At 44.9% G+C, this 24,706-nt stretch overlaps 1 protein-coding gene across 12 annotated transcripts in view; it reads right to left on the bottom strand.

Annotated features, from left to right (window-relative positions):
• ELAVL3 (ELAV like RNA binding protein 3) overlaps positions 1–24,706 on the bottom strand; it is a 148,731-nt gene that overhangs the window by 32,936 nt on the left and 91,089 nt on the right. For 11 of the 12 annotated variants that reach the window (XM_067464024.1, XM_067464028.1, XM_067464027.1 and 8 more), the window contains one exon: positions 15,329–15,551. In XM_067464024.1, the coding sequence (XP_067320125.1) occupies positions 15,329–15,551 (223 nt within the window). The remainder of the gene's footprint in view (positions 1–15,328; positions 15,552–24,706) is intronic. The other variant, XM_067464035.1, reaches the window with a different exon arrangement.

Raw genomic sequence — 24,706 nt, 5'->3', positions numbered from 1 at the left:
CCGTTTTTTAATGCAATACAACTGTTTTGGTTCACTCCCTCCTGACACGATAAAAAAATACATTCCAACTTTTTTGTATTCTTTGAACATTTCCTGGCTTTTCTCTCCTCTTTCACTTTCTGCCTTTTTCAATTTCTGCAAAATGAATTCAATGTGCAAAAGCAGGTTGCACTCAACTGATTTATTGCTCTTTCTACTAGGCCCGAGTAAAATAAAACTGCTGCAGCCTTTCCTAGCCTGTGGGGCCTTCCACATTATTTATTTATTTATTTACTTATTTATTTACTAGCCGTCCCCTGCCACATGTTGCTGTGGTCCAATCTGTGTAATGTATATGTGTGTCTGCGTATATATATGTGGTTTCGCACATACGTTGTAATGTAATTTTTGTTTTTTGGCTTTTGAAGTCCTTTCCACTGTGTTTTTCATGTGTGATGGTCACTCGTTGGCCTGATAGGCTTATTGTGTCCAAATTTGGTGTCAATTCGTCCAGTGGTTTTTGAGTTATGTTAATCCCACAAACGGACATTAGATTGGGTTGTTGTAAGTTTTTTGGGGTTATATGGCCATGTTCTAACATTACATTTTTATGTATATATATTTATTTGGGAAATTTCTATATTGCCTTTCTCTAATGGACTCGAGGTGGTTTCCAATAGCATTAAAATATACAATATAGAATTGACCATTAAAATTAACCCCAAATAGGTTACATAGTCTTCCTTGAAAGACATTGTAGTCATAGGGCAAATCACCTGTCCATCATCATTAAGTTTTGGTTCCGCCCCTTGCTCAAGGCTATTGGGAAGGGAAGGGAGCCATTTTTAGTTAGTCTCAGCAAGGAAAGCTAATGGACAGGATGTGTGCAAGCTTCCCCTGTACAAAAGCTTCAACCCTCAAGATTTTCTGGGGGGAAACAGTTTTAAAAGCATCCAAGACTTTCCGGGGGAGAACAGTCTTAAGAGCATCCAAAGATCTCCAAGGAAACAGCCCTAAAGACCAAAGAACTCTAGCTGGAGAATCTACTGCCTTACTGGTAGGTCCACTTGGCGTTCGAGATGCAATTCGACCCGGTAGCAGAGCCCACATCAGTAAGAAATAGATTACAGTCAGCCTGGGAGAAGTTAAAAAGGGGATTTTCCTTTAAAGCAAAGAATCAGTTATTGAAGACAATTGCCTGTCCTTCGTGGACAAGATTAGGAAGCCACCAGTTGCTTGAAAGTCTGGAATCATTTGTTTAACTTTCTGAAGACAAGAGAAGTTTCTGTTTGATTGTTCATTAATAAAGGACTTTGTTATACTTCATAAGCCATCTAAAGACTATTTGTGGTGGAAAACCTCTGAGAACTTCTCTTTGGGCCCCCTGGCTTCCCGCTGGGCAAAGTCACACGTCCTATTTAAAGACAATTATTTACAGGCCCAGTGCGCAACAGAACACTTCTCTTTCACCCCTGGATTTTGGGGCATTTGTGTCACACAAGGACAACATGCCCGTACAAACCAGAGAGCCTTGGTTCTAGCTGGGCATGGGCTGGAGGCTTTTTCAGAAAAATCAAATTTTCGCTTCCTTCTGCACTTGCTCACCCTGGAGAAACATGAACGCTCCCTAAAACTTTGCAAGGGATTCAAAGACTTACAATTTCTACTGAGAGCTGCAAAAATAGAGCTGCAAGGGATTGAGAGGAGCTAGTTGAGGGACGCCAGGTCCTCAAGTCGCTCCTGACACGACAAAAAAAACCTGCCTCAAACAGACAAGAGTTCTTTCTCCCTCCCTGGCCATTCCATGGATATATAAACTCCACTTGCCTATAGTTTCCAACAGATCCCTCAACCTCTGAGGATGCCTGCCATAGATGTGGGTGAAATGTCAGGAGAGAATGCTTCTGGTACATACAGCCTGGAAAATTCACAGCAACTGAGTGATGAAAGACTTTGACAACACATATTTGCACAATTTGTTAATTGAGTTGCAGTCATTTCCACTTAAATGGGTAAAAATTAAATCTGTTAACAGTGATATTTGTGACAAAGCACGTGGAGAGGCTACAGAGAAAACTGCACAAGAATCAACTGTTGTACATAAGTGTAGAGGAAAAAAATCCAAAGCTTGTTTATACGGTAAAACAAATATTTTGTATGAAATACTTATAAGGAGTTGGTTTAATCTCCAGTTTGCCTGTAAAAATGAATTACCGTGTCACAAAAGGATACATGTCTAAAAAGTGTGTTACTGACATGAAAGGTTTGGAAAACTCTGCATTTAAATATCTCTCTAAATGTTTTCCACTACACTGCATAAATCAGGACTCAATGGGAACCATAGCAAAATAGTTATATGCTATGCAAGGTCCCCAGGTGGTTTAGCCTGTGCTTGTTTACTTGAAATGCAGGTATGGCAAGTGTTGTGTTTGGTGGGAGCTAAAACGGGACAGCAAAGTTACTCATTATTTTCACCTCCTGCCACATAGCATTACAGAATGGTTCCTCCATGCTCTTTTTAGCCCAGCAAGAAAAAACATAAGGGGCCATCACAATTATAGTTACAATTGGAAAAGGTTGAGCATCCTCTTCTCTTCACCAGTTCTCCAGTGGAATTAACACATACACAGCCCACCAATACAAGTTTTGCAAAAATAATCACATCACAGGACTAAATCTTACATGACCTGTCTGCTTTGGCTCTAGAATTCAACATAATTTCTTCACTGGTTCTTTTTATTGGTGGATCACTGATGCTGAAGCTCGAGATCTAAAGTCAGGGCCAAATTTACAAACAAGGTAAATAAATACGCTATAGGCCTCTGATTATGACAAGCCTGTAAACATTTAAAACAAGAAATGCTAAATATCAAGATTTAGAATAGTGTATGCATCGTGAAGAGAGAGGGGGGCAGGGGACAGTTCCATCTTGTCTCCTGCATATGTCATCAGCTGGGGACCCCTCCCCCCTGTACCAACTGCTGCTCTGGGCCAGAGTGAAGGGAGAGGGGACAGTTCCATCTTGTCTCCTACATATATCATCAGTTGAGGACCCCTCCCCCATGCACCAATTGCTGCTCTGGGTCAGAGTGAAGGGAGAGGGGGGCAGGGGACAGTTCCATCTTGTCTCCTGCATATGTCATCAGTTGGGGATCCCTCCCCCCTGTACCAACTGCTACTCTGGGCCAAAGTGAAAAGAGAGGGGGGCAGGGGACAGTTCCACCTTGTCTCCTGCATATGTCATCAGTTGGGGACCCCTCCCTCCTGCACCAACTGCTACTCTGGGCCAAAGTGAAAAGAGAGGGGGGCAGGGGACAGTTCCACCTTGTCTCCTGCATATGTCATCAGTTGGGGATCCCTCCCCCCTGTACCAACTGCTACTCTGGGCCAAAGTGAAAAGAGAGGGGGGTCAGGGGACAGTTCCATCTTGTCTCCTGCATATGTCATCAGTTGGGGACCCCTCCCTCCTGCACCAACTGCTGCTATGGGCCAGAGTGAAGAGAGGGGGTCAGGGGACAGTTCCATCTTGTCTCCTGCATATGTCGTCAGTTGGGGACATCTCCCTCCTGCACCAACTGCTGCTATGGGCCAAAGTGAAGAGAGGGGGGTCAGGGGACAGTTCCATCTTGTCTCCTGCATATGTCATCAGTTGGGGACCCCTCCCTCCTGCACCAACTGCTGCTATGGGCCAGAGTGAAGAGAGGGGGGGTCAGGGGACAGTTCCATCTTGTCTCCTGCATATGTCGCCAGTTGGGGACCTCTCCCTCCTGCACCAACTGCTGCTATGGGCCAGAGTGAAGAGAGGGGGGTCAGGGGACAGTTCCATCTTGTTTCCTACATATGTCATCAGTTGGGGACCCCTCCCTCCTGCACCAACTGCTGCTATGGGCCAAAGTGAAGAGAGGGGGGTCAGGGGACAGTTCCATCTTGTCTCCTGCATATGTCATCAGTTGGGGACCCCTCCCTCCTGCACCAACTGCTGCTATGGGCCAGAGTGAAGAGAGGGGGGTCAGGGGACAGTTCCATCTTGTCTCCTGCATATGTCGTCAGTTGGGGACCTCTCCCTCCTGCACCAACTGCTGCTATAGGCCAGAGTGAAGAGAGGGGGGTCAGGGGACAGTTCCATCTTGTCTCCTGCATATGTCGTCAGTTGGGGACCTCTCCCTCCTGCACCAACTGCTGCTATAGGCCAGAGTGAAGAGAGGGGGGTCAGGGGACAGTTCCATCTTGTCTCCTGCATATGTCATCAGTTGAGGAACCCTCCCCCCCCCTTGCACCAACTGCTGTTCTGGGCAAAAGTGAAAAGAGAGGAGGCTAGGGGACAGTTCCATCTTGTTTCCTGCATATGTCATCAGTTGGCGAACCCTCCCCCCTGCATCAGCTGCTGCTCTGGGCAAAAGTGAAAAGAGAGGGGGCCAGAGGACAGTTCCATCTTGTCTCCTACATATGTCATCAGTTGGGTACCCCTCCCCCTGCACCAACTGCTGCTCTGGGCCAGAGTGAAGAGAGAGGGGGCCAGGGGACAGTTCCATCTTGTCTCCTGCATGTGTCATCAGTTAGGGATCCCCTGCACCAACTGCTGTTCTGGGCAAAAGTGAAGAGGGAGCCAGAGGACTGTTCCAACTTGTCTCCTGTGCTAATCTAATAATATAATATAATATAATATATCTATATAAATAAAAATGTAATGTTCATTTGTGGGATTAACATAACTCAAAAACCACTGCACAAATTGACACCAAATTTGGACACAATACACTTATCAGGCCAACAAGTGACCATCACTCATAAAAAGTCAGAAAAACACAGCAAAAGATACTTTAAAAGCTAAAAAATACATTATAATGCATGTGCAAAACTACATTGTGTTTTGTTTGTTTGTCTGTCTGTTTTTTAAATGCAATACAACTGTTTTAGTTCACTCCTGACACAATAAATAAAATAAAGCTGCAACTCTGAAGCACACTAGCCAGTCTACCAAACAAAATTCTTTAAAAAAAATAATCCACTCTTTGAAGTCTTTCTGTCTGCTAAGCTTAAAAGAGTGCTATACGGCACCTTGGGGATTGGATTTGGTGGTATAAAATAGGCTGGGAAGAATGTGTGTCTGTTGGGGAACTACGGTATCTATGGGGGGTCTATGGATGAATGGAGTGCATAACTGTTGGTGTGAGTGTGTTTAAGAGGAGAGAGTATACATAATACAGATAGGAAAATAACACATGTAAGTGAGGTCCTGACAAAGAGAGAGCATCTTGTATCTTGAGTCACACTGTAGACACACATCTACCCTATTTATTTACTATTTTATTTACGACATTTATATGCTGCCCTTCTCACCCCGAAGGGGACTCAGAGCAGCTTACAAGGTATATAATTACATAAAATATATTACATTATTAGCATAGTACAATATCAGCATTAAACACTGCTATATTGCACCATACTACTATATCGTAATATTATTAGTAATATTACATGTAATATAAATATATAATAATAATAATAATAATAATAATATATTATTATTATTATTATTATTATCATCATCACATTGCATTACATTATAGATTTATATGATATTGATATGATTTACCAACACCTTTAACTGCCATAGCTCAATGCTATAGAATCATGAGACTTGTAGTTTTGCAAGGTCTTTAGCCTTCTCTGTTAAGACGTCCCGGTGCCTCATGAAACTACAAGTCCTGGGATTCCATAGCATTGAGCTGTAGTATTTTAAATGGTGTTAAAAAGCACTGATTCTACAGAAGAGTGGGAAGTGTGGATTCAAGGGAATTGTTTCTGTGTCTCATATCAGACTATACCTTTGCCTTGTACTCAGAAACCTAGACAGTTATCTCTTGGGCTCACAACTATTGTAGGGGGAAAACCCACAAAACCTCAATTCTGCTTGTGGACCTCATGAGAAGCATGAAGGAGGACAGTTTCCATGTTGGGCAGAAATGATTCAGAGCAGTCAACACCCACTTCCCTTCCTCAGAGGTCCAAAACACATTTCATATTTGTTGATCCCAGGAAAATATAATTTATTATTTATTTATTTATTATTTGCACTTATTTACCGCCACTCTCAGCCCAGGGGGCGACTCGTGGCGGTGAACAACAACATAGAAAAGACAATTTACAGTAATCAGAACAATACATAACATGCTACTACTACTTGACATATACTTATACTAAAAATCCGCTTCGTCATATCATGGGTCATAGTCAGTCTCATAGTCGTGGTCCATTCCGGTCATCATTGCCAAGATATAGCACTCAGCTAAAGGCCAACTCGAAGAGCCATGTTTTCAGGCTTTTACGAAAGGCCATAAGGGAGGGCGCCTGTCTAACTTCAGCAGGGAGGGCGTTCCACAGCCGGGGGGCCACCACCGAGAAGGCCCGCTCTCTCGTCCCCGCCAGGCGTGCCTGTGAGGCAGACGGGATCGAGAGAAGGGCCTCCCCGGATGATCTCAAGGTCCTCGTGGGCTCGTAGGCCAAGATGCGGTCTGCAAGGTATTTTGGGCCGGAACCGTTTAGGGCTTTGTAGGATAGTACCAGCACCTTAAATTGGGCCCGGTAGCAAATCGGCAGCCAGTGGAGCTGGGACAGCAGGGGCGTTGTGTGCTCCCTACGCCCTGCTCCTGTTAACAACATGGCTGCCGCGCGCTGGACTAGCTGGAGCTTCCGGGCCGTTTTCAAGGGCAGCCCCACGTAGAGAGCGTTGCAGTAGTCGAGGCGGGATGTGACCAAAGCGTGTACCACCGTGGCCAAGTCAGACTTCCCAAGATACGGGCGCAGCTGGCGCACGAGCCTGAGCTGTGCAAATGCTCCCCTGGTCACCGCTGAAACCTGGGGATCCAGGCTCAGCGACGAGTCCAGGGTCACACCCAAGCTGCGAACCTGAGCCTTCAAGGGGAGTGCGACCCCGTCCAGCACAGGCTGTAACCCTATACCCTGTTCGGCCTTGCGACTGACCAGGAGTACCTCTGTCTTGTCTGGATTTAATTTCAGTTTGTTCGCCCTCATCCAGACCATTACAGCGGCCAGGCACCAGTTCAGGACTTCGACGGCCTCCTTAGTAGCAGGTGGGAAGGAGTGACAGAGTTGGACATCATCTGCGTACAGATGACACCGCACCCCGAAACTCCGGATGATCTCACCCAGCGGCTTCATGTAGATGTTAAACAGCATGGGGGACAGGATGGAGCCCTGAGGAACCCCACAGGTCAAAGGCTGTGGTGTTGAACAGGAGTCCCCCAATAACACCTTCTGGGTACGGCCCTCCAGAAATGACCAGAGCCACTGCAAAGCAGTGCCCCCGAGACCCATCTCTGCAAGGCGCCCCAGAAGAATACCGTGGTCGACGGTATCGAAGGCCGCTGAGAGGTCCAGGAGCACCAACAGGGACACACTCCCCCTGTCTAGCTCCCGGCGCAGATCATCGACTAAGGCGACCAAGACCGTCTCGGTACCATGTCCCGGTCTGAAACCAGACTGTGCCGGATCCAGATAATCCGTGTCTCTCAAGAATACCTGGAGTTGTGAGGCTACCACGCTTTCCATGACTTTGCCCAAGTAGGGAAGATTGGAAACAGGCCGAAAGTTTTCGAATTTGGTGGGGTCCAGTGATGGCTTCTTCAACAGCGGCTTTATAATAGCCTGTTTTAGGCTCGCTGGAATCTTGCCTTCCCGAAGGGAGGCATTCACCACCACCGTTACCCACTCGGCCAATCCCCCTCTGGCCTCCTTCAGAAGCCAGGATGGGCAGGGGTCTAGGATGGACGTGGTGGGCCTCATTCCTCCAAGTATCTTGTCCACATCCTCGGGCTTCACAAACTGAAAAGAATCCAACAAAATAGGACAAGCAGGTGCTTGTGTCACATCCACAGAGACTGCACTTAATGTGGCGTCCAGCTCAGAGCGGATCAAAGCGACTTTGTCTGCAAAGAACCGAGCAAATGCTTCACAGCGCGTGACCGAATTGTCAGGGCTCCCACCTGAGGTAGGGGGAGTTAAAAGACCTCTGACAATCCGAAACAGCTCCGCCGGACGGTTCTTTGCAGACGCAATAGTATCCGCAAAGAAAGTTTTCTTTGCGGCTTTTATTGCCGCGGCATATGCCCTTAGAAAGGACACAAACCGTGTTCGATTTGGCTCGCTTGGGTCCGAGCGCCACACGCTCTCTAGTACCCTCTTCCTTCGCTTCATCGCTGCCAGCTCCTCAGTGAACCAAGGGGCTGGTTTAGCTCGGTTACTCGAGAGGGGACGTTCCGGAGCGATCCTGTCAATTGCCCTGGTCATCTCCCCATTCCAGAGAGCGACCAAGGCCTCGACATGGTCACCTACCGAGGTGGCGGGAAAATCCCCAAGAGCCGTCAGGAATCCATTCGGATCCATAAGCCTCCTGGGGCGGACCTTCTTAATGGGTCCTCCACCTCTGCAGAGGTTAGGGGGCGCAGTGAGCCTAAATCTGATCAAGAAGTGGTCGGTCCATGGCAACGGAGAGATAGACAGCTCCTCCACACCGCCACCCTGCTCCCATCCCTGGCAGAAGACCAAGTTCAATGTGTGTCCAGCACAGTGGGTGGGGCCAGTTATCCGTTGGGACAGCCCCATGGTTGCCATGGCGGACATGAAGTCCTGAGCCGCTCCTGTGAGGGTTGCCTCGGCATGGATGTTGAAGTCCCCCAGCACAAGGAGCTGTTGGGACTCCACCGCCAGGCTCGAGACCACCCCCGCTAGCTCAGGTAGGGAGACTGTAGTGCAGCGAGGTGGACGGTACACTAGCAGAATCCCTATTATGTCCCGGTCACCCACCCTCAGGTGGACGCATTCAAAATTTGTGGTCTGCGGGATGGGGCTCCTGGTCAGATGGATGGAATCTCTATAGACCACTGCGACCCCGCCTCCCCGTCCTCCGGCTCTTGGTTGGTGTTGCACGGAGAAACCTGGAGGGCAAAGCTGGGAGAGATTTACGCCCCCAGCTTCATCCAACCAGGTCTCCGTGATGCACGCCAGATCTGCCCGCTCCTCCAGGATTAAATCCTGGATCCAGGTCGTTTTTCCGTTGACAGATCTGGCGTTCAACAACACCACCTTCAAGCCGGAGGGTCCGCTCACCTGGTTACACCAATTTACCTTAGGAGACCGATTGGGGGTTGTTAATATGGATAAGCGTTCCGAATTAGGCCGAATTTGAGGTCTCCTTTTTCCGCATCTCTTCCTTCCCACCACGACCTCTATGGGGGCCCCTCGGCTAGTGGAAGACCTCCCCCCCTCCATGCCGCCATCCATAGTCAAGAAATTGCTTTCTACTTTGCTCGTTGTTAGATTTTTTGGTTCTTGCCAACATCCTCTCTCCCCCTCCCCCTCCCTCCCTATCCCATTTTCGTTCGCAGGCTCCAACCCACCTCCTTTTTTGCCCCCTCCGCTACACAGAAGTAACAGGGACAGTACATAAATGGGGATGGGGAACCACATGGATAGCAGCAATACAGATGGTGGTGGTGTTCCAGCCACACCAATGGGCTAGATCTTAAAGTGCAAGTTTTTAAATGCAGCCCTGTCTATAGTAGTATTTAATCAACAGCAGACACTACGTGCTATCGGGCACAATCATAAATGTCATAATAAATGACATTTCTACACAGTGTCGCTTCCTACATCCTCTCTCCTTTACCCCGCCTCAACTCATTCACTTTGTCTTTGATGGAGGTTACTGAGCAGGTGTGGTCTTTGATAAAGTCTGCCCATGTGAAAACTGGCAGACTTTGTTTTTGCAGAAAACTTAAAAAGAAACATATCTTGCCAATTATGTGCTGCAAGTGTTTAGGGCAGCGGTTCTCAACCTAGGGGAGACTCAAAGCAGCTCTGATATTTCATACAGTTTGGGAAAATAATTTTTAGAAGTCTGGAATGAAATATATATATCAACTAGCCGTCCCCTGCCACACATTGCTGTGGCCCAGTCTGGTGATCTAGAAAATAAAGTAACGTGAAAGGGTTGATTTCTAATATATGTAATTTCTTTATGCTTGTGGATAAACAGTATTTCTTGTAGTTTCTTTGTCAGTGTTTATGTGGAGATTGTCTACTCTGGAACATGCAACATATAATTGTCCTTCTTTAGGGGTCCCTTTCAAATCTAGGATATTATATCTGTGTGTGTGTGTGTGTGTGTGAATCATATATATCCCCCGGTGGCGCAGTGGGTTAAACCCCTGTGCCGGCAGGACTGAAGACCGACAGGTCGCAGGTTCGAATCCGGGGAGAGGTGGATGAGCTCCCTCTATCAGCTCCAGCTCCTCATGCGGGGACATGAGAGAAGCCTCCCACAAGGATGATAAAAACATCAAATCATCCAGGCGTCCCCTGGGCAATGTCCTTGCAGAAGGCCAATTCTCTCACACCAGATGCGACTTGCAGTTTCTCAAATATCTATGGCTGGATGGCTCTTTGTCAGGAGGGCTTTGATTACATTTTCTTGCCCTGGTGAAGAGAGTTGGACTGGATGGCCTTAAGTATTTTCTATTGGTCATTGGGGTTCTGTGTGGCAAGTTTGCCCCAATTCTGTCATTTGTGGGGTTCAGCATGCTCTTTGATTGTAGGTAAACCATAAATCCCAGTAACTGCAACTCCCAAATGTCAAGGTCTATGTCCTGCCAAACTCCATCTGTGTTCATATTTGGACATACGGAGTATTCATACCAAGTTTGGTCCAGATCCATCATTGATTGAGTCCACAGCGCTCTCTGGATGTAGGTGAACTACAACTCCAAAACTCAAGTTCAATGCCACCAAACCCTGTTGATCATGGGAGTCCTGTGTGCCAAGTTTGGTTCAATTCCATAGTTGGTGGAGTTTAGAATGCTCTTTGATTGCAAGTGAACTATACATCCCAGCAACTACAACTCCCAAATGACAAAATCAATTTTTTGAGTGATAGTCACTCATTGGGTTGCTAGGCGTATTCTGTCCTAATTTGGTGTCAATTTGTCCAGTGGTTTTTGAGTTATGTTAATCCCACAAACAAACATTACATTTTTATTTATATAGATACATGAAGAAATGCTAATGATATTTGCAGTAAGCATATTGTGTTCTATTTGCTTTAAGGCCAAATAAGCTATAACATCAGACATGTTTAAATGCGCTTCCTAATGTTGATTGACTGATCAGGCTCAAAGGAGTCATGGGGCACTTTAGACCCTCGTTGTGGTGGGAGACTTGTTATCCTTTCCAAACTGATACATGGACACACACACACCCTGGAGCTGGTATTAGCCATGGAACGAAAAAACAAAGAGCCCTGAATAATAGCAGCTCATGGAGGGAGTCAATTTTCATCAAGAAATTGGGTTGAATATAGGAAGCTTAGATTCACATTCCAGCTTGACTATGACAATCACAGGCAGGCATTTGATAAATCCCTGTGAGCCAGGCATAAATCCCTGACAGAGTAATACCTTTTGCTGTGAAAATTAGATCACTGATGGGTGAGCAAGGAATATCAACACCTCTTTAATTTAATTTGTTCTTGAGGAATCCGTACGAGAGCAGAAACCCTTGAACAGTAAAGCATCCTGGAGTTGCCCAATGAATGCTCTATGAAATTCACTATGTCAGTGTTCGAAATAAATAATAAATATTTATTAAATAACCACGCCAGACGGTTGGGTGGTCTGAAGCCATGATACTGATTTATTTATCCAAATCTCCATCCAGGCCTGTAGCGAGTGGCGGGGGCGGGGGGGGGGGGGGGAGGGGGGGTTCAACCCCCCCCTCCCCTGAAATGTTTCAGATTTTTTTTAAAAACCTGGTTTACTCATGAATTTTAACTGGTTAACCAAATCCCCATACTAAGTCTATGAGATGCAAAAAATCAAGGGTCCCTTCAGAACTGCAAGCACTATCTCAAGCAAATATTAGCAATTTAATCACACTGTCATTACTTGCAGCAATAGCCGATGTAGTTGTTCTGGTGCAGCTGTACCAGGAGCTCCAACTTTATTTGCTTTGTATTAAATGTTTGCTTGCAGTCCTAGGTTTCAGGGACTCTGCAGATAGGTGGCTTCTTTGGCTGCAGTCATAGGGCAAGTCACCTGTCCATCATTGTTAAGTTTTGGTCCCGCCCCTTGCTCAGGGCAATTGGGAAGGGAAGGGAGCCAGTTTTAGTTAGTCTCAGCAAGGTAAGCTTATGTATAGGATGTGTGCAAGCTTCCCCTGTATAAAGGCTTCAACCCTTAAGACCTTCCGAGGGAGAAAGGTCTTAAGAGTCTCCAAAGAATTTCCAGGAAAACAGCCCTAAAGACCAAAGAACTCCAGCTGGAGAACATCTACTGCCTTGCTGGTAGGTCCACTCAGCGTTCGAGACGCAGTTTGACCCGGTAGCGGAGCCCACATCAGTAAGGGTTAGATTACAGTCAGCCTGGGAGAAGTTAAAAAGGGGATTTTCCTTTAAAGAAGAAGTTATTGAAGACAGTTGCCTGTCCTTCGTGGGCAAGATTAGGAATTCACCAGTTGCCTAAAAGCTTGGAATCATTTGCTTAACTTTACTGAAGACAAGAGAAGTTTCTGTTTGTTCCTCAATAAAAGACTTTGTTGTACTTCTCAAGCCATCTAAAGACTGTTTGTGGTGGAAACCTCTGAGAACTTCTCTTTAGGCCCCCTGGCTTCCCGCTGGGCAAAGGTTGCACATCCTGTTCTAAAGACAATTATATACAGGCCCAGCACGCAACAAAACAGTAGTGAAGCAACCAAGTTTGGGGGGGGGGGGATGTTGAATGCTCTCATTAAGGAGGCCAGACTTGGTGGAGGTGGTTGACAAGGGCGGAGCTGCGGGCTATTGAAGGTTGCTCTGCCCCCTGCTGTGCTCTTGGCTTCAGCGTAAGCTAGGAGGCAGGTTTCAACCCCCTCCTGCAAAATATTCAACCCCCCCCCCCCCCGAAAATTTCAACCCGTCCCGAAATTTTTTTCTGGCTACGGCCCTGTCTCCATCATATATACAAAACTCGGCACAGAAATGAAGACAGTGTGTGGAAATTCATGGACTACTGTATTATTTGTAAAGTCATACATCAATGGAATAATGTTTTCAAAGAGATTGTTGTGTTTCTTTTCTCTTTTTTTGCTACATGAGTATATTGAGAGGTTAGATCTTATTGATAAATACTAGTTATCTACCACATCTAATGTCCTGTTTATTGAATTCCAGCAATAATTTATTCTATGTATCTTGAAAGCCTATGTTTATGATCCACACACATTTTATTGTAGTTGCCAAGCCAATTCTTTATCAGTGAAAAGTTGGCTCTCACAGCACATTACAATAAATTACTGAATATTATGTTTAGCAAAGTAAATTCTGGATTATACATGTGAGGTAATTACACTTGTAAGGCATCAAATCTAGTCTAGAGAGTCACTCTACGAGAGCTCCTTAATGTCTCTACTCATAAAGGTAAATGTAAATGTTTCCCCTTGACATTAAGTATAGTCGAGTCTGGTTCTAGGGCAGGGGTCCTCAAACTAAGGCCCGGGGGCCGGATGCGGCCCTCCAAGGTCATTTACCCGGCCCTCGCTCAGGGTCACCCTAAGTCTGAAATAACTTGAAAGAATACAACAGCAACAATCCTATCTTATCAGCCAAAAGTAGGCCTACACTTCCCATTGAAATAATAATAAGTTTATATTTGCTAAAATTGTTCTTCATTTTAATTATTGCGTTGTTTGTATGTGTCTTTTTCACGACAAATATGATATATGCAGTGTGCATAGGAATTCATTCATATTTTTTTCAAATTATAATCCGGCCCTCCAATAGATTGAGGGACTGTGACCTGGCCATCTGTTGAAAAAGTTTGAGGACCCCTGTTCTAGGGTATGGTGCTCATCTCCATTTCTAAGCCGAAGAGCCAGCGTTGTCCGTAGACATCTCCAAGGTCATGTGGCCACCATGACTGCATGGAACGCCATTACCTTCCCACCAGAGCGGTACCTATCGATCTACTCACATTTGCATGTTTTCGAACTGCTATGTTGGCAGAAGCTGGGGCTGACAGCAGAAGCTCACGCTGCTCCGTATTGAACATGCGACCTTTCAGTCAACAAGCTCAGCAGCTCAGCGCTTTAACCCACTGCGTCACCGGACATATACACTGCCATATAATGCAGTTTCAGAATGCAGATTAACTGCATTGAACTGAATTATATGGCAGAAGCTGGGGCTAAGAATGGGAGCTCACCCCACTATGTGGATTTGAACTGCTGACCTTTCCACCAGCAAGTTCTGGGGCTCAGAAGTTTAATCTGCTGCACCACCACATCCCCATCTCTAACTCATGTTGTTGTTCATTCAGTCAGTCATTTCCCGACTCTTTGTGACCTTATGGACCAGCCCATGCCAGAGCTCCCTGTCGGCCGTCACAACCCCCAGCTCCTTCAAGGTCAATCCAGTCACTTCTAGGATCCCATCCATCCATCTTGCCCTTGGTCGGACCCTTTTCCTTTTTCCTTCTATTTTCCCCAGCATAATTGTTTTCTCTAAGCTTTCCTTTCTTCTCATGATGTGGCCAAAATACTTCATCTTTGCCTCTAGTATCCTTCCCTCCAATGAGCAGCCGGGCTTTATTTCCTGAAGTATGGACTGGTTGGATCTTCTGGCAGTCCAAGGCACTCTCAGGACTTTCCTCCAGCACCACAGTTCAAAAGCATCGATCTTCCTTCGCTCAGCCTTCCCTAGGGAATACCATTGCTTTAACTATCCAGATCTTTGTTGCGGATCTCTAACTCATACCAAGTTTCAATTCAGATGCCACACTAAACTTCCTTTATCAGGAATCCAAGCATAAAAACTGCCCTGCTAGACCCAAGCAAAGGCACGTTTAGTCTTCCTTCCCTCAGTGGTCAATAAACGTTCCACAAAGAAGGTCTGAAACCCAATGCTAGGTAAAGGTAAAAGTTTCCCCCTGGAATTAAGTCCAGTCATGTCTGACTCTGGGGGTTGGTGCTCATCTCCATTTCTAAGTCTGTTGTCTGTAGACACCTCTGAGGTCATGTGACCAGCATGACTGCATGGAGTGCCATTACCTTCCTGTTGGAGCGGTGTATGGCAGTGTAGATGTATATAATCCAGTTCAAACTGCACTATATGGCACTGTAGATGGGGCTTTAAACTGAATCCAATTTGCCATTTTGTTGCTCAATAATACAGTTTGCCATGATGGATGTGAAGCTCTAAAAAGTGTACCCAAAATTTCACTATACCATGATGTGTTGTGATATCTAAGTACTCCAGAATCTCTCTGTCTCATCCCACCACTCCCCCTTCCCATAGTCTTACCTGTGATTTTGTCTCGGACCAATTTGCAGGATTCAATTTCTCCAATGCTTCCAAACAGGCTCTTGAACTCCTCCTGTGTCATGTTCTGGGGCAGGTAGTTGACTATGAGGTTAGTTTTGGAGTCATCAGTGGCACCGTTGGCACTGATCAGTGGCCCATTGGGGAGGGAACTGTTGCTTGTGGGGCCATTGGACACTTGGGTCTCCATTGTGCTGATTATCTGCTGAAAACAAGAGAGAGTAGAGAAGGGGGTTACTATGACGAACTAAGGAGTAGCCAAGCCCAGGAGTCTGTACCAAGTGCAAGCATTTATGCATCCAAAATGAGAACTTCAAGGATGTTCAGTCAGACTAACACGAGGATCCCTGACTTGACTTGACCAGAAGGGATGGAGATAATGGCAGGATCAATGGTCTGATCAATAGTTTAACAGGGAATCACTTCTGGGCTATGATAACACTGGAAGGCATCAGGAAAGTCTTTGTATGAATATCCTTAACTAATCTGCCTTCACATAGAGCCTTGCATATGAGAGAAGCTGTTACTTACTAATTATTCAGATTTAAGTATTTTTATAACACTACTAGCTGTCCCCTGCCACACGTTGCTGTGGCCCAGTCTGGTGATCTGGAAAATAAAGTAATGAGAAAGTGTTGGTTTCTAATACATCTAATGTCTTTATGCTTGTGGGTAAACAGTATTTCTTGCTGTTTCTTTGCCAGTGTTGATGTGGAAATTGTTTGGTTTGCCTACTCTGGAATATGCAACATATCATTGTCCTTCTTTAGGGGTCCCTTTCAAATCTTTGACACTGAATCTGTCATATACATATATGTATGTGAATGGCTGGATGGCCCTTTGTGAGGAGGGATTTGATTATGTTTTCTTGCCCTGGTGAAGGGAGTTGGACTGGATGGCCTTAAGGCAGCATTTCTCAACCTAGGAAGTCAAGATCCCGGGGGGGGGGGGGGGGGGTTTGCAGGGGATGTCAGAAGGATCGCCAAAGACCACCAGAAAATACAGTATTTTCTGATGGTCATGGGAGTTCTGTGTGGGAAGTTTGCCACAATTCTGTCGTTGGTGGGGTTCAGAATGCTCCTTGATTGTAGGTGAACTAGAAATCCCAGCAACTACAACTCCCAAATGTCAAGGTCTCTCTACCGCAAACTACATCTTTGTTTATATTTGGGCATATGGAGTATTTGTGCCAAGTTTGGTCGAGATCCATCATTGTTTGAGTCCACTGTGCTCTCTAGATGTAGGTGAACTACAGCTCCAAAACTCAAGGTCAGTGCCCACCAAACCCTTCTAGTGTTTTCTGTTTGTCAGAGGAGTCCTGTGTGCCAAGTTTGGTTCAATTCCATCATTGGTGGAGTTCAGAATGCTCTTTGATTATAGGTGAACTATAAATCGCAGCAGCAACAATTCCCAAATGACAAAATCATTTTTTTTTTTGAGTGGAGGACATAAATTGGACTGTTAGGTGCCTTGTGTCCAAATTTGGTGTCAATTCCCGCAGTGGTTTTTGAGTTCTGATGGTAGCACGAACTAACATTACATTTTTATTTATATAGATTCAAAAACATTCAACCTACTGACGCCTCAATTAACGTAACTTTATTGGTATCTATTTTTATTTTGAAAATTACCAGTAGCTGCTGCATTTCCCACCCTTGGCTTATATTCGAGTCAATACATTTTCCCAGTTTTTTGTAGCAAAATTAGATGCCTCGGCTTATATTCAGATCGGCTTATACCCGAGTATATACGGTAAGTATTTTTTATAACACTATGTTCAAGATCCCACCGTTGTTAACTTATTTCCAGTCCAGCCATGTTTTTATTTCTATTGGGGGTTGAGGATGGTCAAAACCCAAACAAGCTTGAAAAGAAAGTGGGATCAACCACAGAAAATTAGTTGGATTAGAATTTCCTCTAAGGAACCAATGTAAAGTGGTATCAGGTTCGGTTACCACAAGTTCGGCTCAGGCCCAGACCTAGTACTTGTTACCTGAGTGATGGTTGCATGATATTCTTGAAGGACAAAGTGAGACTGGTCCATCCAGGGGCGGCTCAACCATTACGCAAAGTAAGCATTTGCAGTAGAGTTGATTTTGCCCAGGGGTGCTCTTGGGGGAAAATAGACCTTGACATATGCGAGTTGTAGTTACTGGGATGTATAGTTCACTTACAATCAAAGAACATTCTGAACTCCACCAATGATGGAATTGGACCACATATGGCACACAAAACTCCCACGACAAACAGAATATATATATCAGTGATTGGTTAAGGGGGGGCAAAATACTGTTGAAAATTACCTAGGGCCACCTCTGGGTCCATCTGTTATGAATTTTAAGGTCTACTGCAGGGGTCTGCACTAGTGACAAGTTCTCTCATATTTGTTAAGAATCCCCACATTTAATCTAGTTTTGGGGATCCCCCCCGTCCAGTATTGTGTTTTCTGTTCTCACTTAAATGTAGAAGTAAAATCTCACTGAGTGGGGGGGGGGGAGGGCTGGGGAAGGGGAATTAGAGAGAGTTGGGGAGGATATACAAAGGAGGGAGAAGCCACCAGATGGGAAGGGGGAAACCCACACATGAACAATGGTCCCTCCCCCCCCTCGCCTCCTCGAGGTGCGGGAAGTCTGGTAGAATCCGCCCCTCCCCTGCCTCAAGACTTTCCCCTGCAGTGACGAAAAGGAGTGGATCTCCCCATACTTCCAGACAAAGGAGGAGGAGAAGAAAGGGGAAGAGGAAAGGGAAGGAGACGGAGAAGGAGAGGAGGAGGAGGAGAAGGAGAAGGAGAGGAAGATAAGGAGGAGGAGGAGGGGAAAGGTGCAGACCACCAGACTGAGGGGGAAATGTCCCCTGCCATGTGCACTGTTGTCCACATTGATATATACAGTTGCTATACTCTGAGCCTATCAGTGTCACAAACAACACATCCTAGAGTAGCAACAGCAGCACACCCTGATCTATCAGCACTTGCCAAAGAATAAACAACAATTCTCTATCTTATCAATACTTCACAGATACTAAGGGACATCTGTTGTCAGGGTTGCTCTGCAGAGATTATAATAATGATGATGATGATGATGATGATGATGATAATAATAATCTGGATTCTCGATGTCGCCATACCATACATCAAAACAAATATACAACATAAAACAATACATCAATAAAATATAATAAAGATAAAAAATAAAATAAAAAGTGATATAAGATAAGCACGCAATACAAAATAAAAACACAATAGTCAAACACGATGGGCAGGGCTGGTTGCAAAGATTAAAATGTTTAAAAACTCTAGGTGAGATAAGTAGTGTATGCATCTAGAAGGAGGTTCAGGTGGGATGAAACAATGGGGTTTAATTGCACTAGAGCAGTGGTTCTCAAACTAAGGCCCGGGGGCCGGATATGGCCCTCCAAGGTCACCTACCCAACCCTCACTCAAGGTCAACCTATGTCTGAAATGACTTGAAAGCGCACAATGTTCTGTTGTGCGCTGGGCCTGTAAAGAATTTCCTTTAGAACAGGATGTGCAACCTTTGCCCAGGAGGAAGCCAGGGGGTCCAAGGAAAAGTTCTCAGAGGTTTTCCACCACAAATGGTCTTTAGATGGCTTGTGAAGTATCACAAAGTCTTTTATTAATGAACAATCAAACAGAAACTTCCCTTGTCTTCAATAAAGCTAAACAAATGCTTCCAGGCTTTATGCAACTGGAGACTTCCTAATCTTGCCCACGAAGGGCAGGCAACTGTCTTCAATAACTTTACTTTAAACGAAAATCCCCCTTTTAACTTCTCCCAGGCTGACTGTAATCTAACCCTTACTGATGTGGGCTCCGCTACCGGGTCGAACTGCGTCTCGAAGCACCGAGTGGACCTACCAGTAAAGACTTAGATATTCTCCAGCTGGAGTTCTTGGTCTTTAGGGCTGTTTTCCTGGAAATCTTTGGAGACTCTTAAGACTGTTTCCCCCCAGAAAGTCTTAAGGGTTGAAGCTTTTGTACAGGGGAAGCTTGCACACATCCTGTACATTAGTTTTCCTTGCGGAGACTAACTAAAAATGGCTCCCTTCCCTTCCCAATTGCCTTGAGCAAGGGGCAGAACCAAAACTTAACGATGATGGACAGGTGACTTGCCCTACACCTGCAACCAAAGCAAGCCACCTATCTGCAGAGTCCTGAAACCTTGGACTGCAAGAAAACATTTAATACAAAGCAAATAAATTTGGAGCTCCTGGTACAGCCGTACCAGCACACACAATAAGAACAACAATCCTATTCATCAGCCAAAAGTAGGCCCACACTTCCCATTAAAATACTAATAAGTTTATATTTGTTAAAATTGTTCTTCATTTTAATTATTGTATTGTTTTTAAGTCGGGTTTTTTTTGTACTACAAATAAGATATGTGCAATGTGCATAAGAATTCATTCATGTCTTTTTCAAATTATAATCCGGCCCTCCAACAGTTTGAGGGACTGTGACCTGGCCCTCGGCTTAAAAAGTTTGAGGAACCCTGCACTAGAGGGTGAGATAAAGTGCATCCGAGGGCATTTTATGCCGGGTTTGGTCAAGGTGAGGGATTATTGTTCATTCATTGAAGGCACACCATCCATGTGATTAAAATGTCACATGTCTAAGCCCAAAACTGGTCTGCATTATAAGTATTCTGAAACAAATATTAATGCCCATTCTTATTTTTAGGTTTCACCATGGACCAAACAACTATTTTTCTTTTCTGATATTTTTTTTCATGTCAGGAGCAACTTGAGAAACTGCAAGTCGCTTCTGGTATGAGAGAATTGGCCGTCTGCAAGGACATTGCCCATGGGACGCCCAGATGTTTTGATGTTTTACCATCCTTGTGGAAGGCTTCTCTCATGTACCCGCATGGGGAGCTGGAGCTGACAGAGGGAGCTCATCCATGCTCTCCCTGGATTGAAACCTCCAACTTGTTGGTCTTCAGTCCTGCTGGCACATTACGCCACCAGGGGCTCCATTTTCTGATACATGAAAGTGACCCTCACACATGAAACAAATTCAACGAAGTGCATAGCTAGACATTATGTAAGTCCAACTTATATGGGCCACAGGGCTCCTCAATTGTGGCACTTGCTCTCCCAATACTGTGGGGCTGCAACCTCTACCAGATATAGTTGGCACACTGAAAGGTCATGTGAATTTCAGCCCAATCAATATCATCTGAAAGCCCACAAATTCCCACACATATCACACCATATCCTGTGTAAAACGCAAAACCCCAAATAACACTGAGTAATCAAAACACATTGTAAACAAGCAAAAAAGCAGTTTGAAATGAGCACAGAATATGGGGCCTTGGTGTATCTTGCAGGGACAGGGATTCGTAGAATGAAGGAGGAACAGCCATGCAAAATGTGTTTTCCACATCCACAACTCCATCTTTCAGCCCCAGGTTTGTTTCTTTACACACAACTGGCTCTGTCAATCTCACTCTAACCTCACAGGGATTTGAAGCACTGACTCATATCAGTGCTCAGTTCTGGAAGCCATTTTCAGCACAGCAGCGTCGCTTGAGATATGGGAAGCGATGAGAACAAAAGAAGGCCTTTCAGCATGTCCAGGATTCCCACGGGCTTATGGATTTAGAGGAGGGTCTTCCACAAATGAAACGTATCCAGAAAAGCCCCCCTCCCCACATACCCACATACAGTTACTGTACAGAATAATTCGCATAATGAACTGGAATTGCCAAACTTCATAATAATATATCATTGATGCGGGTAGAAGAAAATTGTACTACATCTTCACCTCTACCACGTTCTATGAACTTCCACGCAACTACAAGTTCAGCTGCCCATACCTAACTGCAGTTCCCACTATCGATTCAGTCCCACTCTTTTAACTCCCACATCATACACAACAACAACTTCAAATGGTATACCACTAGAATTTCATACGCAATTAATGGAGTTATGTAATTACAGATCAGGCCCATAGTCAGGATTTTGATTCGGGGGGGGGGTGTTAGTTTGATTTGGGGGGGCTGAGTTTGATTCGGGGGGCTGAGTTTGATTCGGGGGGAGCTGAGTTTGATTCAGGGGTCTAAGTTTGATTCAGGGGGCTGAGTTTGATTCGGAGGGCTGAGTTTGTTTCGGGGGGGGGGGGGGAGGCTCAGGATCTACCCTAGCAAACCTTTTGTATCATTATCCCAGTACCTCCATGCATATGGGATATATTGAACATGGTGATCAGATCATGATATGAATAAACATAACATGTTCTGTCATGCGCTGGGCCTGTAATGAATTGCTTTTAAAATAGGACGTGCAACTTGAGCCCAGCGAGAAGCCAGGACCCCCTGAAGAGAAGTTCTCAAGGATTTTCCACCACAAATGGTCTTTAGATGGCTTGTGAAGTATAACAAAGTTCTTTATTAATGAACAATCAAACAGAAACTTCTTTTGTCTTCAATAAAGTTAAACAAATGCTTCCAGGCTTTTATGCAACTAGTGGCTTCCTAATCATGTCCACGAGGGACAGGCAATTGTCTTCAATAACTGTTTCTTTACTTTCAGGAAAATCCCTTTTTAACTTCTCCCAGGCTGACTGTAATCTAAGCCTTACCAATGTGGGCTCTGCTACCGGGTCGAACTGAGTCTCGAGCACCGAGTGGACCTACCAGTTAGGCCAGTGGATTCACCAGTGGGAGTTCTTTGGTCTTCCAAACTGTTTACCCTCCGAAATTCTTCAAAGCTTTAGGGCTGCTTCCCTGGAAATCTTTGGAAATCTTTGGATGCTCTTAAGACTGCTCTCCCCTGGAAAGTCTTAAAGGTTGAAGCTTTTGTACAGGAGAAGCTTGTACACGTCCTCTAAATTATCTTTCCTTACTGAGACTAACTAAAAATGGCTCCCTTCCCTTCCCAATTGCCCTGAACAAGGGGCGGAACCAAAATTTAACAATGATGGACAGGTGATTTGCCCTACGACTGCAACCAAAGGAAGCCACCTATCTGAAGAATCCCTGAAATCTTGGACTGCAAAACATTTAATACAAAGCAAATAAAGTTGGAGCTCCTGGTATAGCCGCACCAGCACATAACACTTTAAATAATATACCAGTAAGGCCTTCTTGCAAACGCCCTGAGAATTTCAGGGGGGGGGGAGTGAAGCCCCTCAACCTCCCCCCCCCCCCTGGGTACGGTCCTGTTACAGATTAATTTAAAATAGTTTGCTATCTAGAGTGTGTGAGCTTATGTATCTACTGGGGTGGCAGACATGCCCAAGGAAACACCGTGGGCAGAATAGCACCGCTTTTCTAGCTCTACGGTTCCCATCTACACGGCCGCCACCCATTTCCTTCTTAGGACATCTGTTCTGTTTGCCATAAAGCCTCTCTGCCTGGCATCCATTTCCTGATGCCTTCCAGTGGGGCTGCTGTTATCATAGCCCAGAAGTGATTCCCTGTTAAACTATTGATCAGGCCATTGATTCTGCTATTATCTCCATCCCCAGGCCACTGGTGGACACCATAGCAGAAAAATGCCTCTCACCCCTGCAGGGCTTGCTATTAATTCTGCTTCTGGAGACAATCAAGGACATGTCACTCTCACTTTACTATCAATACATATGCCTAACTGTATTTATTGGGTTCTTGAACTCTACACCTGCAACTGAAACTTTTAAGTTCTAAAAGCAAGACAGGAACAGCAAACAGGCTCTACTGCATCTCAAGTGCACTCTGCATACCTGATTTATAGACATGGTTAGGTTCAGTCAGAACCTTCGTAATTCAGAATAAATTCAGAAATATTTCCTTTTTGAAGCGATTTCTAAGTTTTTAAGGAAACCGGAAGTCCTTTTGCCCTTCCGAAGCTTTTTCCGCCATTTCTCTTAAGTGAGTCGGAAATGATTCAGCTTTCCCCCCGCTTCTGTTCCCTGGCCTCAGTTCAAGCCAGAGAAGCGTTCTAAACCAGTGTGGATGGATTCCCTTCCTTTCCTTTCCCTCCCTCGTCAGTCTTAAGCAAGAGAAGCAGTTTAACCAGTGTGGATGGATCTGCATCAGTTTAAACCAGTGTGGATGGATTCCCTTCCTTCCCCTTTCCTCCTGCATCAGTCTTAAGCGAGAGAAGCAGTTTAACCAGTGTGGATGGATCTGCATCAGTTTAAACCAGTGTGGATGGATTCCCTTCCTTTCCTTTCCCTCCTGCATCAGTCTTAAGCGAGAGAAGCAGTTTAACCAGTGTGGATGGATCTGCGTCAGTTTAATCCAGTGTGGATGGATTCCCTTCCTTTCCTTTCCCTCCCGCTTCCGTCTTAAGTGAGAGAAGCATTTTTAACCAGGGTGGATGGATTTCTTCCCTTTGCCCCCCCCCCCCTTTTCTGGAGTAAAATAACTACTTTCAAAGTAAAGATCACCCAATGAAACAGGAAATAACACTTTGAAACCATTAACGAAGGATTCAAAATTCTCAGAAGTTTTGCAAAGTTTTGAACATTTTTTTCTGTGAAAATCAGAATTGACTTTAGAACCGAATCAGCATGAGTTTTGAACCATTTTTTGTATCAAACAAGCCTACTGATTTACATAACCATTTTAACTTCTCAATGGCAAGTTGTTGCTGCTGCTGTTGTTGTGATGATGATGATGATTTATACCCCACCTTTTCTCTCCACAAAGGAAACTCAAACTGGCAGGGTTGTGTCAAACCCAAGTTCAACACAAAGTAGGGTTTTCAAAATTATAAGGTGTTAAACCCAAGGGATCCATCCCTGCAGGGCAATGAATTTACTCTTGGATTTTAGTGCAGCTATCCCAAGCTATATGATAGCTCTGTTGGTACTGAAAAGACAGGTCCAACACCCAGGAGTGGAGGGATGTCATTATTCACAAATTTTGATCTCAAAGGAAGCAATGACTAATTTTAGAAATTTTCTTTCAACAGCAAAAGAAGTGTTCCAAAACTGCATCATTTTCAAAGACCATTTGCAGTTCGTGACTTAATTTACGCAGAAAATAACATTTCCCTGCATAAAGTGGTGCTTTCTGTACACACTTAAAAGAGGTGTGTGAACATTTTGCGCAGAATCAAATCTAAAATTCTAGTCAAGATGTCCTTGGTCAGGGCTCCCTGATACTTGAGAAATATGGAGTTTGACCTCATTTAAAATACTTTTGAATATTGTTTCCATCTCCACAAGAGAACTCCCACACGACTTAAGACTATTGCCGAAGTCAAGAGTAGATGTTCCACCCCCTCAACAGCAGATTTACCAGCCATCCTTGGTTGAATCTCTTATGAATACTCTGATATATACCATGGTTATGACTCAGCCAGCACTTGAATTATTTTCCAAGTATTCTGGCCCCAATGTTCAAACACTTA

The sequence above is a fragment of the Anolis sagrei genome, chromosome 2 (genome assembly GCF_037176765.1).
Source record: "Anolis sagrei isolate rAnoSag1 chromosome 2, rAnoSag1.mat, whole genome shotgun sequence".
Classification (NCBI taxonomy): domain Eukaryota; kingdom Metazoa; phylum Chordata; class Lepidosauria; order Squamata; family Dactyloidae; genus Anolis; species Anolis sagrei.
The sequence above is the reverse complement of the archived record's forward strand: the minus strand, read 5'-3'. Positions and strand labels throughout refer to the sequence as shown.